The sequence below is a fragment of the Zophobas morio genome, unplaced genomic scaffold (genome assembly GCF_036711695.1).
Source record: "Zophobas morio isolate AGI-343-1 ecotype UQ-CSIRO unplaced genomic scaffold, CSIRO_AGI_Zmor_V1 ptg000164l, whole genome shotgun sequence".
In the NCBI taxonomy this organism is placed as follows: Eukaryota; Metazoa; Arthropoda; class Insecta; order Coleoptera; family Tenebrionidae; genus Zophobas; species Zophobas morio.
The window spans coordinates 48029-65893 of record NW_026972268.1 but is presented as its reverse complement, the minus strand read 5'-3'; the positions used below and the strand labels follow the sequence as shown (position 1 = coordinate 65893).

At 36.9% G+C, this 17865-nt stretch overlaps 1 protein-coding gene and 1 long non-coding RNA gene across 4 annotated transcripts; both read left to right on the top strand.

Moving 5' to 3' along the window:
- Window positions 1-4351: 4351 nt before the first annotated feature.
- LOC135145586 (uncharacterized) lies at window positions 4352-4885 on the top strand. The gene is made up of 4 exons (XR_010283495.1): window positions 4352-4455; window positions 4510-4549; window positions 4619-4662; window positions 4746-4885. It is a non-coding gene; the product is annotated as an uncharacterized LOC135145586 (long non-coding RNA).
- Window positions 4886-5425: 540 nt separating this feature from the next.
- LOC135145614 (sodium/hydrogen exchanger 9-like) lies at window positions 5426-6954 on the top strand. 3 transcript variants are annotated; one of them, XM_064077733.1, is made up of 9 exons: window positions 5426-5549; window positions 5605-5710; window positions 5771-5839; window positions 5901-6034; window positions 6091-6208; window positions 6263-6324; window positions 6384-6521; window positions 6641-6741; window positions 6790-6954. In XM_064077733.1, the coding sequence occupies exons 1-9, from the start codon at window positions 5490-5492 to the stop codon at window positions 6917-6919; spliced, it is 918 nt and encodes a 305-aa protein (XP_063933803.1). In that variant the 5' UTR covers window positions 5426-5489; the 3' UTR covers window positions 6920-6954. The 3 variants fall into 3 exon arrangements, with proteins under 3 accessions (XP_063933803.1, XP_063933802.1, XP_063933801.1); XM_064077732.1 differs by having other exon boundaries at window positions 5771-5845; window positions 6793-6954; XM_064077731.1 differs by having other exon boundaries at window positions 5771-5845.
- Window positions 6955-17865: the final 10911 nt, after the last annotated feature.

Sequence of the window (17865 nt, the reverse complement as noted above, 5' to 3'; positions counted from 1 at the left end):
AATGGCTACTCAAGCCTTATATAGAGAGTAATCGCAGACAAACTACGTTCTAGTCTTAGGTTAATAAGGTTTCCTCGCTTTTTTATCCTGCGAAACAAAAATTAGCGCTCGAATCGCTTCACGTGGGAAGCGATAACGCGCTGAACCCATGGCTCGTAAATTAGCTGATTCGTCTGCAGGTAAAGAGTAGCCTGGCTAGCTGCTCATAAAGGGCATTGGTATTGCATTAAAAAACAGCGTTCAATTAGTCCAGCTGGAGGTCTTAGTGGAGAGTTTCATTTTGCACAAACCACGATGTGTTTCCATCACGCTCAGCAACTTGTTTTATCGCAATTAAAGTACGGACAGTACTGCCTTGAAGTCGGATGCCCAAGTATTAGACCGCTTACATCAATATTGACTGAAAATGCAAGACACATACAACCGTCGTTTGTAGCGCATTGAAAGCTTGCTATTGCTGAATTGGTAAAGGGTAAAGCGCATTAAAGACTGCCTTGAACGTAGCCATTACGTAGGACACGTGCAACTGTTACGAGAATTCGTTGTTGATGCTGCCTCCTGAGTATTTCGGTTGATAACACGACGGAAGTCCACTGAAGGTTGAGGGTGCGGCAAGCAGACCCGTATCTTCGTTATAAGTTCTTTGCTTTTAGACGCATATATAGCAACTTTTTATTTACAGCATCGGACAGCGAGCGAGTCAAGATAGCGTTACAGATGCTGCCTTTGCGGTGCGGGCTACTTCGACGGCGAGTATATCGTTATTTCATCAGCTTATAGGGCAACTCCTGCATGAGAATTGGCGCTGGAAAAGGCACGTCGTGCACATAGCTTAAGAACCAGGGAGAGCAAGAGAAGAGATCCCTGCTGGCAGTGAATCGTAGCGGGCGCACGCTGAAGACGCGACCGTTAGACATGACTTTAACACTTTCCAAGGCCTCGAGGAACGGTTGAAGTGCACAGCTGTGCAGCAGACCTTTATGCCGAACTCGGAAGCATGGAACCTGCTGCTTTCCTTAAGTCAAAGGCGAGGGTAGTCCTCCCGGTTGGGCAGAAGAATTAGTGGGTGGTTGAATGCCTTTTTCGAAAGCCGGACTGGAACTATAGCAATGCCTCACGGGCGTCGAAGACTACCCCGAGTTGTTGCATTTACTGACTGATATTTTAAAACAAACTAAAATTTGTTTATGATGTTTTAGATTTTTTATATTTTTTGTTATAGTTTGTCTGTGCATTTTTCATTAAATAAAAATTTGTCAATATTTTATTGCTTTATTTTTGATTTTAATTCGTTCATTGTTTATTAACTATTTGTATACTGTTTAAATTTAAATTTAATTGTTTTTATATAAATTAACATTCCTTTGTCTGACATAATAAATTTACTTATTAATGATTTTTTATGTTTGATTTGGTTCGAAGACTCTTTATATTTTAAAAAATATTATATTAATTGAATAGTAAGTTTAAAATAACTTGTCTCGTATAATTTCTAGAGGACGACTATGTGTTATTATTTTCGTCTAATTATGGATATATTAGTTTAAAAATACGGTTCAAATGGTTTATTTTTAAATGGGTGTTTTTTCTTAAAAAACGTTGTCTTCGAATTCTAGACTTAAACTGCCGACATAAGGCTAATAGGCTGTCACTTGAGAGGTGTATTTGCCAGCTGCGTTGTCTGGTAAACATCGCGACTACCAACCTTTCTTATAACATGGGGAAGAAAGCCGAAGGCTATCACTGAATTGACAAACAGCACAGCTGACATAGCTACTGACTGCCAGCAATCGTTTTAACAGGAATTTAGTAATACAGTTAGGACAGTGTCTTTCTAGCTTCAGGAGCGTTTTGACGATTGATTTTATCTCATTAATGGTTGACAGCTCTAAAGCACCAGCTTTATTAGTCGAAAAGAAAACTAGGTCTAAGGGTCACTTATTGATTAAGGGATAACTGTTAAATTATGTGCACGTGTGCTTTTCTTAGGTACCACGTGACTGGGTCATGTGTTATCGCCCGTGTATATACTTGTCCCACTTTTTGTATTTTTTTTCCTGGGTGCAAGTGCCCTTCTTCCACGAGACAATAAAATGACCGCTACTCCTCTTTTTCTCTGTCGGTGACAGTTAAGAAGTAGGCGTTAAAACACTGAGAAGCAAGAAGAGACCGGCACAAAAAGTTCCGCATTGTCTTTATTCCTTACGACTACAATATTTCTGATGCGCAGTGGTAGTCGTGATGTATATTGTTAGAATTTTCACCATGCCAAAAAGTAGACACCCGCCTTAAGGGGCAGGAAACAACTGTTAAGGTGTTAAGTTCTAACATATGTTTCTGACTCACCTAGCGACTTTTTTAAAGAAAGCGACCGGTAACCCCGGTTCCGACATATCGCGCAGTTAGTTTTTTCTTCTTTTGGTTCACATGCGACATCAGCGTTTTGCAAATGTGTTGGTGTAGGCGATTAAGCGCCTACGCCATGACTCCTCTAATGAGGCGTTGACCTTGAATATTGGCGTCTTTAGCTCTTCAGGAGGGCGTTTTGAAAAATACGCAATTCATGTGCTGTCATTGCTTTACTGTGAGATTGCGGAATCGCACGTCGAAGTAAGTTTCCGCATTGTTCTGTAAATCAGGAGCTTCTAGCAATGCCGGAAACGAGAATGAAATTGCTCAAATTTATATAGAAATGAGAGAAGGTCTTTACTGCTCATTTTCGTTACCCAAGAGAAGGCAAATGACCCGAGACAGTTCAGTCAGCAACTTGGTAACCGTGGGAAGCCATATATCCTTGAAGACGGTGATATCTAAGACGTTTACTGTGCCCATCTCCTCCTGCATCAGCAGTTTGGATTCTTAAATTTTAATCCGCGTTCTTCAAATTGGGTCAATGGATTAAATCCTATACAGAACGGCTGACGAGTTATGCTTAAGTAGATCGTTTAAGATTGAACGGCGGGAATGGTTGCTTGGAGGGGTTATAAATTGCAATTACTCCGGTATTATAACCTGCCTCAACACCCTGTAATCCGCTAACGTCGCAAACTTTAAAATTAAATAGTACATTTGGAGAGAGCCGCGCTTCGCTGACGGCGCAAATATCCTTCCACCCTGTCACATCGCATTAACTGCTGGAGTTCCCCCCGCCTTCCAGAATAGTACTCGGATATGGCGATATATCTAAGGATTAAGTACCATTATAATAGATTTTAAGCAACTTACTGTCTCGAGTATAATAGTTGACGCAATGTCGATTGTGACCGTTGTTCTCTCTGTTCTTATATATATAATTGTAATAGTAAAAATTAAAGTGAAAACGCGGGGATCAGCAGCAGTAGCACTGGTTGCAGGGGATGCATGATGTGGGCTTCGCGGGGGAAAATCATGCGAAATAAATCGTTAAACGATAGGATCTGGTCTATATTGGATATCGTGGGAAGGATCTAAATTAAGCACAGCAACTCCAAAAGAGAATGCACCTAGTTAAATGCATTCGTTAAAGGGTGACACAAGTTTGTTATAGGAAAATAACTACGGTTAATTGCAGTCACGTTAGTTATTAGGGTGTGTTCGCTACAATTAGCAAATCTAGCTAGCAAGTCCTGTGCTTTAGCGCATTACGCAGTCAAGTAGCCCTTGCCGCATTCTGACGCGCCTGGGTCTCCAGCGTGAAAGCTTACAAATATCTGCAAACGATGTCACTGGCCCAATTTTCAATTTTACAGATTTTGTCGTTCGGATATGTGGATATGCATCATTGATGGTAACGGACTCTTAATGCATTCATCAATGACATTGTTCAAGTCTCTCCGGGGGGCTGGTTTGAAAGTGAATGCTATTTAAAATGTATTCTCCAAATTTTTATATTTGGCTGTCATTTCGCTCTACTGTAATAAAATACAAATTAAGTTACAACCCTCGAAGAGAGCTGCTCGCCAGCACTTATTCTTCGGGTAACTCGTTCGCTTAATTTAAGACCAAAGGCTCTGCGACACACTGTCGCCTCAAAACCCATATTTAGCAAGAATTTTGTGAGGATTTCTTCTCTCACCACTGCACTTTACACTCTATGTGAGCGACGTGCAGCTTTCGGTTAAACCTTCTGTGGGTAGCCTGATGACTAGTGCTAAAAAACCTACTAAAGGTTCTCATATACTAAAAACCTTAAACCTACCTCCCACCCTTGGTTTACGAGCTGATAGTGGTGAGACACCTGACCTCGGGTCTAGTGGTTAAGGCCGCCTCTTCTGGTGGCGGTTTTTTATGGGTGTTTGACCATACCTGGTAAGAAATATCGGAGCTCGAGTATTTCGAAGCTTGTCACCGAATTAGTCCAGGAAGAATTGTATACTAAATAAATGTTCCCGTTTTATTCTACCTAGACCTTAAGCCATCAACCCTTTTTATTACAAAGAATTTATGGTTGAACCTTCCGAGTCAAGAACAAAATTGGTAACGACAATTTTTTGTTTCAAATAAGTGTATATTAATCTGGTTAGACTACAGGTAACAGATGCGGTGGCAGAGGAGCGACATATTATCAAAAGTTTCGGAATTTTTATTTTAATTTTGCTATTTATCTTAAGCATATTAACTATATGGGTTTTCAAAAAAGACGCTTGCGTTTTATACACGAATCTGGGCTGTCTATGCTCTATGGTATGGTTATCTATATTAAATGGCCACTTTTTGTTATTTGTTGTTCAACTTAAATTGTATTACTTACATATATTTACTCTAAGGCGTTATTACAGGCTTAATTATCAAGCTCTTTAGCGCTAACAATAAGGAGTTACAGTCCACTGCACTTTTTGACCCCTCAATATTTTTTTATATGCTCTTACCACCTATCATTTTTGCAGCTGGTTACAAAATTCAAAAGGTTAAAAATCTTAGTTTTATTATTTAATTTTTAAATATATTTTTATCTAGAAACAATTTTTCGGAAATATTTCAGTTGTTTTGTTGTTTGCTTTTTTTGGTACTATTTTGTCCTCGCTGACATTTGGGTTCTTTTATTGATTGCCTACTTGTTACTATTTTTTATCAATGTTTGCTGCCCTTAAATTTTTAAAAATATTTTTATTTTATGTGGTAATAGGGCGTTAACATATTTTATAGTTTATTTAAATGTTAATGATTTACGCTCAAAAATTGATGCTCGCGACTGCTTTCAATTTGGAGCGCTAATTTCGGCCACTGATCCAGGTTGTTTTCGGGTTTATTAGGTTGGGTAGACATGTTCACTTTGGACTTATAGTGACGGTTCTGGCTATTTTTAACGAGCTTCAAGTAGACGCAGACTTATATGCCTATGTGTTTGGTGAAAGTATGTTAAACGACGCAGTTGCGATTGTTTTATACAGGCATACACTTATAGACTCTCCTTTAGTTCTTTATTTGACCATTTTTTTAGTACGATTACGTCTTTGAGTTCAGAGAAAGAAATTACTTTTTCCTCCGTTGGAATTCTTGTATTGGACTTTATGACCAATTTTGTCGGTTCACTTAGTATAGGAATGTTTATTGCGCTACTCACTGCTCTGGTGCGAGTTTCTACTCCCTTATTCACTCCTTTATACCTAGTAACAGCTTGTGCAGGGCTCGAAGTATAGCGACCTTTCCAGATACCCCCTTTTAGAGACAGCTCTTTTGCTTTTGATGAGCTACAGCTCTTTTCTTTTGGCCGAAACGTTTTCTTTATCGGGTTAGTCGGCTGTCAGTAGTCGCACTTCATCCCCTCTCACTGTTTTGCTTCCTTTCTTAGGGATCGTCGGGATCTTGTTTTGTGGTATCGGTCAGGCTCATTACACGTCCTTTAACTTGTCTCCTCAGGGTGACTGTTTTTAGTTAGTGCAGTCATCTATATATTCAGCCACTTACTTTGCGGTATTTAGGGCAGAACCAGCTCTCTCAGTTTTCGGAGCTTCTAAATTTTATGGCTGAGAACTTTGTCTTTGTCTACTTGGGGATCTCGTTATTCACTTTTCCAGGCCAACTTTGGAATTTTGGGTTTATCACTTTGTGCCTTGTTCGCTACTTATTTCCCCTTCCGCGAGTACCGCTTAGCACCATTAAACTTTTTAGCTATTTTCACTGCTTTCACGCGCAGTCAACGTGTTTCCTATCTCATATATCAGTAATCTGACCTTTTTGAGAAACAAGAAAATCCCATTAAAATTTCAATTCATGATGTGGTTTGCAGGTTCGTAACTTTGAGTTACTCTGTGCTTAAAATCTTTTTTATAAAGTTGAAAAGGTCTGCGAGGTGCCGTCGCCTTTTTTTTGGCCATGAAAAATACTTCAACGGAGGGAAAGCGGGTTGGTGTTTAGGTGCTGCTGGCGTCTATCCACTAACCCCAGTTTTACTATAATTTCAGGTAATAGGACTGACCACTCTTGTGATTGTCATTAGCACTGCGCTCGTCCTTGGAGGCGCCACCGTTCCCGTCTTAGACTTTCTAAAAATTAAGCACTCTAAAGCTGCAATTGCTGAAGAGACGGACTTCTACAGCATTGTTAGTAAAATAACAATAAGTGGATTTGTAAACTTTTACGACGGATAATACTTCTACTATCGGTCGTCTTAATTTGGCTAAGTGGTTAAATAACTTTTCTGTTCGGACAAAAACAAAAGGCTGACCAAGGGGACGCTTCAATGACTGTGGTGAGCCACGGCCGATTAGCTTACTGGTGGTTAAAGTTTGACGAGTCTTGCATGAAACCGGTTTTTTTGAGGTTAAAACTTTGTTCTACTCTTTACGGTTTATTAATACCTTTGCAAAGTAGGAGGCAGCAAAAAACCGAAAATCTTGAGTTAGACGTGCAGCTGCGAACGGGGGACAGCGCTTCTAGTGATTCTATAAACGACCCTCAGGCCTTAGAAGAATTGGAAAGAGATGATGTCTTTGCTTAATCTCCTGAGGCAGGCTTTGCAGACAGCTAGCAAGCCATAATTTAGCGATAACTGCTTGAACTTTTATAAAAGTGAAACAAAGTAAAGATTTTTTAACTTTTTTTAAAGGTAGCCAGAATATTTTTGGGAACAGTCTTGCAAACCCCAACAATAAGAAATTTCAACAAAGTAAAATGTAATAAAATTAGGCTATGGTATTTTATAACTGTGATTACATTGTCCCTCTGAGTTCAACACTTTTTTTAGTTGTAAAAAGCGTAAAGTCGTATAAAAAAGCTATAGAGAGCGTTAATAAACAATGGTTTATAGAAAATACCCACGTTTATGTTTAAGGTAGTCGGTATAAGTTTTTATAAAAATTATAAATATAAGCTAATTAACGACGCGGCTAGAAGAATCCTTTCTTCTATCGCCTGTAAAGGGGCGGCTTGCTTCTTGCATTAAATAGCGTCTCTGGGCGAGCGAAATTAATAGTTTATAATATGTTATTTCTGTACTAAATATATATTTTTATACTTCAGTCACTAGAATAGATAGTGTCAGTGCATGGAACGCCAAAGGCTACCAAGCCCAGTCCTTAAGGATCGCATCTTTGTGACCACCTAAGCCAAACGGCGCAAGCCCGAGTTTGGGCTATACAAGAGAAAACTTGGTATTTTTTTTATCGAAAGTGTGTTCGATTCATTTTAATTTTTAGCTTGCTTATATATTATTGTTGGCCATGATAACTTATTAAGAAAGCATGTCGGTCATGTAATAATAGAGGCAGCAAGCTCCTGCAAAGGGATGCCCTCCTTCCTACACGTCTCTTGGTGGGACGTTTAGAAAAGAGAAAAACAAGTGCAAGAACTAATATACCTTAGCGATTTAATTAATTTTGGTTGCTCTTCCGCGTGGTACTTTCGTTTAAATTATAGCGATGGAATTAATATCCTTCCGTTAAATTGCTGTGCACTGCCCCCGGGGCTTTTGACCTTATACAAGCACGTAGCATCAAATACTCATTTACGTGGTGTTTTGTATTATAATACTACGGTCATATTTTTCTAAGACGCCACCTTTACGGACATTGGTTTGCGTGCGTCATAATTGTTTTTATTCATGACTGATAGGTTTTCATTAGCGTGAAAATAGTAGACATAGTTGATCAGCGCTTTATAAAAGGCTAAATAATTATTTATATTTTTGTATAATTAAATTTTATTTTCTTATTTAAAGCCTTCCATGTTTGTATCATTAAAAAAAAAGTTATACTATTAGTTACAAGCATTTATTAATTTAGCATGTTAGTATTAACACAGGTATTGCAAGCAATCCACCCACGCCCCTCTTCCTCCCTGCCCTGCGGGAGAATATCTAATTTTTCCTGCTTTTTGTTTCTTAACTACAAGGTGCTCTGATTTAAGTGGGATTAACTGTGTACCATATATATTGTTTAACAAATATTTATACATTTATTGCTACCTTACGATTTATATACATATTAAGCTTATTACAACCACTACCAGTAATAGTACTGTTCTAGAACAGCAGTAATGAAAAAAAAATAAATTGTGTTTGCTGAATTTATTCACTATAACATTAACTTTTCGAATTTTTCGTTAAATTGTCATGAAAATAATTGTATCTGATTGGTTGAAATTTTGTTATTTGGCTGTCAACTTCTGAATAGTTTTTTTTAGAAATTTGTCATTAAGTTTTGTTCTTAACTTTGCTTTGTTGCTCTATGTGCGAGAAAAAGCTAAGTTCGTAATGTGTAGAATTTTATTTCTCTCTTTACACCACAGATTTATTAATATTAATTGTTTTTCATGTCAAAATGTGTTGTGGTCAATAGGATTGCTTAATTAGTGTATATCGTATTAATTTAAAAAATTTAGACATTCCTTCCTTCTATGTATATAGATAAAGTTTCGCATCTTAAAACCATTACCCGTGATAGTGCCATTATAAGATTAACATTTTTAATAAAGACAAAATTTACTTATGGAAAAAGGAACACTCATGTTTACATGCTAGACTTTATCATTTCTTTTTTGACACCTTTATAACTCAGTGCCCTTTATAATAACCCGAAATCCGGTATATATTACGCCTCTTACGGTGCATAAAGGTCACAACTGTGCAATGTCTTCGAAACTTGATATCATTTACCAACGGGTTCTCGAAGGCAAAGGTATCGGTTCTGTAAAAGGACCCATGCTTAATGCATAGCGAATTATTTAATGGTTACAGTTGTAGCTCCTATGGTAAAAAGGTAGAGTCAACCCTTCCGTTAGGTTTTGAAGGTTTGGTAAGGGTATTGTAGGTTAGGGCGATATTACCCAGTTATTCGTTATATATGTATATACTATTTTAAAGTATAGTAATGGGTTGTTTTCCTATGCACTGCGCCCTTAATATTAGCTTGAAAATTGTCGTAGTTATCAAATATGACCGCCAAAAGGCTAAGCTTTATAGGTTAAATAAAAAAAACATTAAAAAAATTGTAACTTACTTTAAGCCAATAGTGTATACGTCAGAGAAACAGCTACAGTTTGGTCGGTTATAGTAATGAGTAATACTTAATTATGCGAGGTTAACTGTTCTGATTAATTTTGAATTTGGTGCTGTCCGGCAGGACTAACTACTTAAGCCATTCTACTTTTGACTTCTTCGGTCTGTTCCTGTTAGGGAAATTAAAAGAACCTCATTATTGTACTTTTCCAATTTCACACACTGCCCTTTCTCTTAAAAGCATTAATAGCTTTAACGTAAATAACACGGACGCATTTTATAGTAATTTTTTGATATTTAAAATGACCAATTCCACAATTAAAATAACTAAAACCTAGTTATTAAATGATCTGTAATTTAATTCGTTATTAAACAATAAATGCGTTTTATAAAAAAAAGTTTATGTAGTTTCCCTCATCCCTTTTTTAAGATATTGAATAAGTGCTCTAATAAAAATTATATGCACTTTTTTTAAAAACAAAAAATATGGATTGATTTTCTTAAACACAACTAACAATTAAACTAGTTAGGTTATTTTAAATGGTCTAGTTTCTCAACAAAATTAACATAGAATCGGAAAGGTCTGACTAACAGCTATGTTGACAGGTGTTCCCAAAAGGTTTCGGCTGTTAGCATTTCCTACTGAGAAAATATAAGCAAAACACTAACACATACACATGAACAAACAATTGACTACTAAATGCTTACTATAAACCAAGTTATTATAGATAATCCAACCATATATATTACAAGCTAATAGAAAAGCATCTATTTAAACCTTTATTAGAAATTCCTCTTTTTCCTCAACAGGTATAATGGGACAATTAAAAACTGAGTCACATAAATTTTGTTTCCTAGGTGCCCTAATACTCTGAAATCACATTTTGTTGGGGCCACCTTCACTAACTTAAGCTGATTACGATGACAAATTTTATCTCTTCCGTCCAGCTGAATCATAAATTTGTCAGGGCCAAGAACTTTCAATATGGTGGCATGGTCGCCTTAGTGTTCGTAATCAAATCTATTACCTTCCTTTATGACAAGATACACTGTGTCACCTACTTTAAGATCTTCAGCATGTACCGGTTTATCATAACCTTTCATGGTTTAGCCCACCTTCATATCCTCCCATGATGTACCATCAGCATTAACGAGCTCCACCACTTTCCCCGTTTTTAGTGTAAATCAGTCAGATAGAATTTTTCTTAAAAAACATATAATATGGGCTAACCCCTACAGCATCTGGAATCATGTAACATAAAATATTATCGTCTAACAATTCATTCCAATCTTTCTTACTCTCATAACAGTTTTTCATTAAGCCCTTTTTAACGTTTGTATGGTTCTTTCAACCATACCATTAGCTTGATGGTAGTTGACAGTGAGGTACTCTACGCCCATGTAAAGTTTTTCAAAAACTGCTTCACCTCTCCGCTATGAAAGATTGTCTCCTTGTCCATATAATATTAGTAGGCCGTCTTAATTTAAATACTTCTCTCGACTCTCTAACTACCAGCTCGTATTTAACTTTTTATAAGCCCGGTCCCATACAAATCTAGAATACTTATCAAGTATTATTAATACGCTCTCGTAACCTCCCGCTTTTTAGGCATTTAAAAACCTCCACAGTCATATATACCCCATGGCCTCTAGCTATTCCCTTAGATAACATCTTCTCTTTAGGTTTATGACACCTATACAAAATCGAATACAAGTGTTACATTCACAAACGACCTGCTTCGCTAGCCCTCCTATTTAGGTCCCCAAAAATCCACATCAAATTTGCACCAAATATGATAATTGTCTTTGTAATTCTCTGCTTCTTCTTTGCCAGTGACTTTAAGTTCAATTTTGTCCCTAGTCGTTTTGTTGGAAGCTATCATGACTTTGCTATTCGCTTCCTTTTCTTCCTCTCTCTTAGTTAATCTAGGTACCAAATACGCAATAATATTCCCCTCTCCTGGAATAATTGTATAATCCAATTATAATTATTCATTATTTGTTGAATTCGGTGTACCCGTTTCTTCCTCACCGTTTCGCAATAACATTCACTTCTAAACAGACCAAGAAAACGGTCTGTCTCCACTATGACCGTTTACTATTTAAGTTAATAAAATCTACTAGTTTATTTGTGCACCATGCCACCGCTAAAACCTCCCTATAAGTAATGCTATATCTTTTTTAAGTATCATTGAACTTTGTAGTTACAAATGCAATGTAGTGAACTCTTCCATCGTAACGTTGAAAAAGAACACTTCCCACTCCAAGGTTACTTGCATCTCTTTTCAAGATCAATGGGTAATTGTGGTTCATAAATTCAACGCATATATTTTTCTTGATAACACTTAATATGTTATTCCACGTCTCCTCCTATTCTTCCTTCCAAACGCACTCGTCTCCCTTTCTGAGTAGTCTGCTTAAGGGTTTTAATATGGCTGCGTTTTGCGAAACGTAAGCGTTCCAAAATTTTAAAGCTTGCAAGAAGCTTGTAAGCCCTCCCTATTGTTTGACCCCTTCATATTTGTAAAGCCTGAATTTGGTCTTCCGACATCCTCACATCTCTAGGATAATTCTCTTCTCAGTCATTTAACTGAGCTTCTCGCAAACTTACAATTATTTAAACCTAGTTTAACATAATGTAACAAAATTTTCGATCAACTTCAATAAGCACAAGCAGTCATCAATATAACCAAGCGTATCCTTTAAAACCATTGTGATTTTATCCATACAGTGTTGATATTAGAAAGGTGCATTCACGTACCCAAAAGGAAGAACTGTCCATCGTACTCTTCTTCCGTTCGGCAAAGTGAACGCGAAAAACATCCCCTAATCTTTATGATTAAGTCGCTAAGTTAAACCTTTAGCATTATCTAACGTAGAAGATATCTTGCTTCCTCGAGCCTTCAAGTTAATAAGCCTTCCCTTTGGCACTCCATACTTTTTAATGGAACACTGCTTATTTAAATCTTGAAGTGCAGCACACATTCTCATGTAATTTTAAGGCTCTGGCAAACTTTAACTATAGTTTCTCAACTACAACATGACCATGATTCTATTCAAAGCAGCATTCCAACTTTTAAGAGCCTTCCACGCTCCTTCACAATTACTTTACCTTTCAAGAGACTCTCATCTCGTATTTATGCCATAAGGGCATCGCCCCTTCTTTGGTTTCAAATTCATGACGCTCATTTTATCAGGCCGTCAACTTAAATTATATATCCTTCCGGTCAATTTATTCACCATCACTAAGGTGACTTTTTCAATCAAATGTTGTAAACTGTGTGTTATATCTTTCAAGGATATCATAACCATTTCCTTAGTCACCTCAAAACTATTTGTTATGACGGTCTTCTCCGCACGCCTATCAAATACTATAGATTCCTTACTTTCTGTAACTCCATCTTGAAATTATTTAACTTCGCTGTTACAGTCTAATTCTAACACTAAAAAATTATATATATTATTTATTAAACCACCCCATATATCACCACATATGAGAAAGACCCAGCTCGTACACAGCGGGCAACCTAAAAAAGCAAGGGAGAGAGAAAAGGAAAACCCTAAAAATTTAGTCTTCCAAGTGACTTTTATATATTTACCCTAACTCTTAATCCTCACTCCCTGTAGTTACGCAAGTTACAAAGTAGTCGTGCTGCATACTAATAATATATTTGCAGCAAACTCTTTTAGACACTCGGTGCAACTGGAAGAAAACTATAACGAATTGGCTATGGTTTTTGAGAAAGTCAACTATCAAGCATATCATTGGATAAATTGTGGAGACCAAATGATAACCATGTGTGGTTAGACCCGCGGGCAAGCTATGCAGAATATCCCTGCTTCTTTCTTGGGGGAAGCCCAGTTAGAGAGCCTCTATTAGACGAAAGTTCTCTGGGCACTTTGAGATGCCTTGTACCCCAGTGAAAAAAAAAGACCTTGGTCATACCTAAAAATTTTTTTGTTACCATTTCTTCATATTAAGTTAGGTCTTATTAGGCAGTTAGTAAAATTATTGCCAAAAGATGGAGAATGTTACATATATTTGTGTTACAAGTTTTCAAAGCTGTCTGAAGCCAAATTGAATGAGAGAGCTTAAAGGGATCCCAGCATACAAAAATTGTTAACCGCCACCCTATTTTTAGAAACTGGGAGAAAAAGAAAAAGAAGCACGGGAATACTTTAATAAGTAAATCCGCGTCCAAACAATAATTTTTACTACTGTTAATTCTTGCCCTCGATACGCGTATTATGGCATGCATAAACTATAGCGCCTACGCCAATGCTATGGAAGTAGGAAAGAGGCAGCAACAGGCTTATTGAATCGTTTAACACCTACACCTGTATAAAAAGTAAGGTAGAAGGCGGAATTACACAAGTATTTATACACTAATCTTTATAAAGCATTAAACCTATCATAAGGTTTTTATAGTACCCGTTATCGGCTATACTTACCCCGAGGTGCACATAAATTTTTCACGACACGCCTGCGTCTCGTAACCATACACCCATTTTTACTATTTTAAATTACTTGAAGTAGTAAGAAGAAAAAAAAATATAAGCTACGAGAACTTTAGCAACAACCGCTCTTTGGTCTCGATTTTTTTATGTAATTTACACCCTGCTAATATATATGACCTTTTCGGGCCGGACGTGCATCTAAGGTTCCTTTGAGATATGTGTGGTGGTTCTGGAAGATAGGGAACAAGGAAACCTCTTTTTTTAAGGCAGTTGTAGAGTTAATTAGAATTTCTCACTTTACTATACCAAAAAGAATAATTGCAATTAAAAATCACAGCAAAGAACTAAAGCTTTACCATGGTTAACAATAATGTTCAGCTCTTTAGGTAACATAGGCAGCCCTGGGGACTTATATGCGGAAACAATACCACATTTCCTTAGCCACCATATTGATCCCGATAGCACTGCTTCAATAAATTTTGAATTAATAAACGGTATAAATGACTCAGCTATTATTTTTTGATAGTAATGGCTGCTCCGCCTTTCCTCGAGTAGGCCCTGACATGCCGGTAAAGTACGCGGTTGGGGAGTAGATGTTCTGGTTTTAGATGAATCTGACTAATTAAGGCAACAACAATTTTTTTTAATATTATTAGCGAAGTATTGGAACTCTTCTCTTTCGCATAAAGACTGTTCGCGTTTTATAAAATAACCTGCATATTCAGTTATCGATGAGAGGTTATCAGAACTATTTAAAAAGGTTGTTTAACTATCTTACCATGGCTGGAACCGTTGTTTGAATGTTTATTTAAATAGTGTTCATAGTCTTTTGACTTAGGCTTCAAGTGTTGACTGGTCAAATTACCTTGGAGAAAGTCCTTGATTTGGAACATTCTTTGGAAAGGTGCCATTAATGACCTGTGAGCATGGAGCTATTGTGCGATTTGTTAAAGACAAATGTCCGCGCAATTGGGAATTTCTAGGCGATAAGGACAACCTCGACAGTTGGTGGTGTGCTCGCCTTAACTGTTAGCGTATTTCGGCGTCTCTAGGTAGATAGCAGCTTCATCGTTGCTTCCAATTGTCGCACCTAAAGGCGAATGTCTAAATACTTTTCTTTAATTAAAATTATAAAGGATATCAAACTGAAGTTATTTTTAATAACAAGAGACCTCAGATTTTGGCAGCTGTACAAAGAGGAAATCATTATTTTTACCATTTTTTTTTAGTTCTACTTTCGTAGGACATTTAATGCGCTATCATTTCTAGGTTGTTAGTTCATTATTTTGTTCTACTAAAGTAAAACTGGCTTTAGTAGTTTAGTGGTAAAACTTTACTCCTTCAGTGTAACGTCAACGGTTCGATTCCATTCTTAATCCTAGCTACTAGGGGAAAAGAACTTGACTCTACATTGGTTAGTAAACTGTAATGGCAACCTTGCTCTGTTTTTACTTAGGAGAATATTGCTCAGACTTTGTATCTAATTCCTTTCTAATTATACCTTGGGTAGCCTAATTTACTCTGTAGCTAAGGTTAAAAGACAATGGTTAGCTTAAGTTAATACAATAATCAGAATCGACTCAATTTTATACAATCATTAGCTTTCGATAATGTCACCGAAGCTCAAAGTAATAATTTTTATTAGTGATTCTACCTGGTGCTGTGTTTTATCTTATTGTACTTTATTTGGGTAGGAGCATTATTTTTTTAAATATTTTATTCAATTTTTGGCACTTTCCTAAAAAGTGTCTTTATATAGAATAATTAAGGAGCTCAAAACTCCGTATATAGAGAATTAGCTAGTTAACTTGTTCTCGAGCAATGCAATCAATTGAGTGCATGAAATCATTTTAAAGTTGCTACGATCCTTTGCTTTGCTTCGATTTCAGCAGGTAAGTCTTATGTTATCCAATCAATAAATAACTATAGCAAACTGAATAGAGAACTGCTAGGGCTGGTAGCACTGTACCGTTAGTTATATCTTTTGACTATCGCAAATCACCGTACAATCTTTAAAATACTAAAGGGTTATGAGTAACCTAAATAAAAGTTATCGTAAACGCGTCCGAAAGAGATCGGGCCTATATATACACTTTCGCTGGTTGGTTATTCTCAATGTCTCTCAGTACTTGTCTTCAGAGAATTGAGACTACGATTGCCGTCCACAGATGAATTAGACTACATGTGTACATGAGAAGGCCTTATGGCGTTTAGTAATTCTCTACGGCAATTGGGTCCTTTGAGCTTAGATGAATTCATAGTACTTGGACCTCACGGGAATACTTACAAAACGACCGTTGTGACTACGGTTGCCCTGCTTGATCGAGGAGAGTCGAGGTTTGTAGGCTACTGTGAAGACGAAGGCTTATTGTTATGTATCGAAAGATATGCTCTTAAACTTGGTTAAAGCTGCGCAGCGTCACAACTTCGAGATGAAGTTTAGCACAAGATCGGTTGTACTGCTTGAAAGCAAGTTAGTTAGCTCGCTCTCTTATAAAGACCGACTTATACTATATAACAATACTAATTTAGGAGAATTAGTAAAATTAAACAGATGTTAAATTTAAAATTCACAGTGTAGTTAGCTCATTTTTCTTGCAAAATACACTAATTAAAATAAAGGAAGTTAGTTTCTTCCGTAATAACAAGGCTCATAAGGATAACCTTGATGCAAAAATAGATCTATTAGAGGTAGCTCTCAATGTATGAAGATTAAGAGAAAGCTAAAGGATTTTCCACCTCAATGAACTTGAATCAAGCTAAAGATCGCTGTCCAGACCTTAAGGAGGAGCATGTCCCAAGGTAAAAATCTAGTCTAACAGGAAAAACTAGTAACCTCGAACTAGAAAGTAACCTTGGTTATGGAGCATTTCCTACTTTATTTATCTGTTATCTTACCTTGAGACATGCTCCTCCTTAAGGTCTGGACAGCGATCTCTAGCTTGATTCAAGTTCATTGAGGTGGAAAATCCTTTAGCTTTCTCTTAGTCTTCATGCATCGGGAGCTACCTCTAACAGATCTATTTTTGCATCAAGGCTATCCTTACGAGCCTTGTTATTACGGAAGAAACTAACTTCCTTTATTTTAATTAGTGTAGTTTGCAAGAAAAATGAGCTAACTACACTGTGAATTGTAAATTTAACATCTGTTTAATTTTACTAATTCTTCTGAATTAGTGTTGTACATAGTATAATTAACAACGAAGAATCGATCGTTATAAGAGAGCGAACTAACTAACTTGCTTTCAAGCATTACAATCGATTTTATGCTAAGCTTCATCTCGAAGTTGTGTCGCTTCTCGACTTGGCTGCGGCTTCAGAAGGTAAGTCTTATGTTATATAATCAATGGATAACTATAGCGAACTGACTAGTGTTGTGAATGGTAACATTAGTTATTAGCAATATACTTTACGCTTTCGTCAGGTTCTGTACATTCTTTAACATAATAAACGATTATACATAATCTAAATAAAAGTTATCGTACAAGCGTCCGAAAAAGATGAGACCCCTTCTAGCACGACTGATGCGTGTCGTTATTCCTTGCATCTCATGGTACCTGTTTAGCAGAGAATTGACATGGGGCTCCATCTACGGAAGGATTGTCGTACATGTGTAAACTACATACAATCTTGTGGTGTTAAATAACCCTCTAGGATCAAGCGCTTCCGAGGAATCGAAAATTACTTGAGTACGCTATGGTCTCTTGGAACGTAACACGGTTGGTTCTGAATATGGTTATCATGCTCGATCGAACCATGTTGAGGTATGTACGATGCAGTGCGTAGGCTTATTGTTACGTGTCGGAAGACATACTCTTAAAATTGGTAAAAACACCGCTTCAGATAGGTTAATTTAGGCAGCTTCTATCTTACCTGTATCAGGTGGACTGTTACTATTATCTCTAACTTGACTAACTATCAATTACTAGCATCGACTCTATAAGAGTTTTGCATAATATAGCTAGCCTGATAACCTATGAAACAAAAGTACA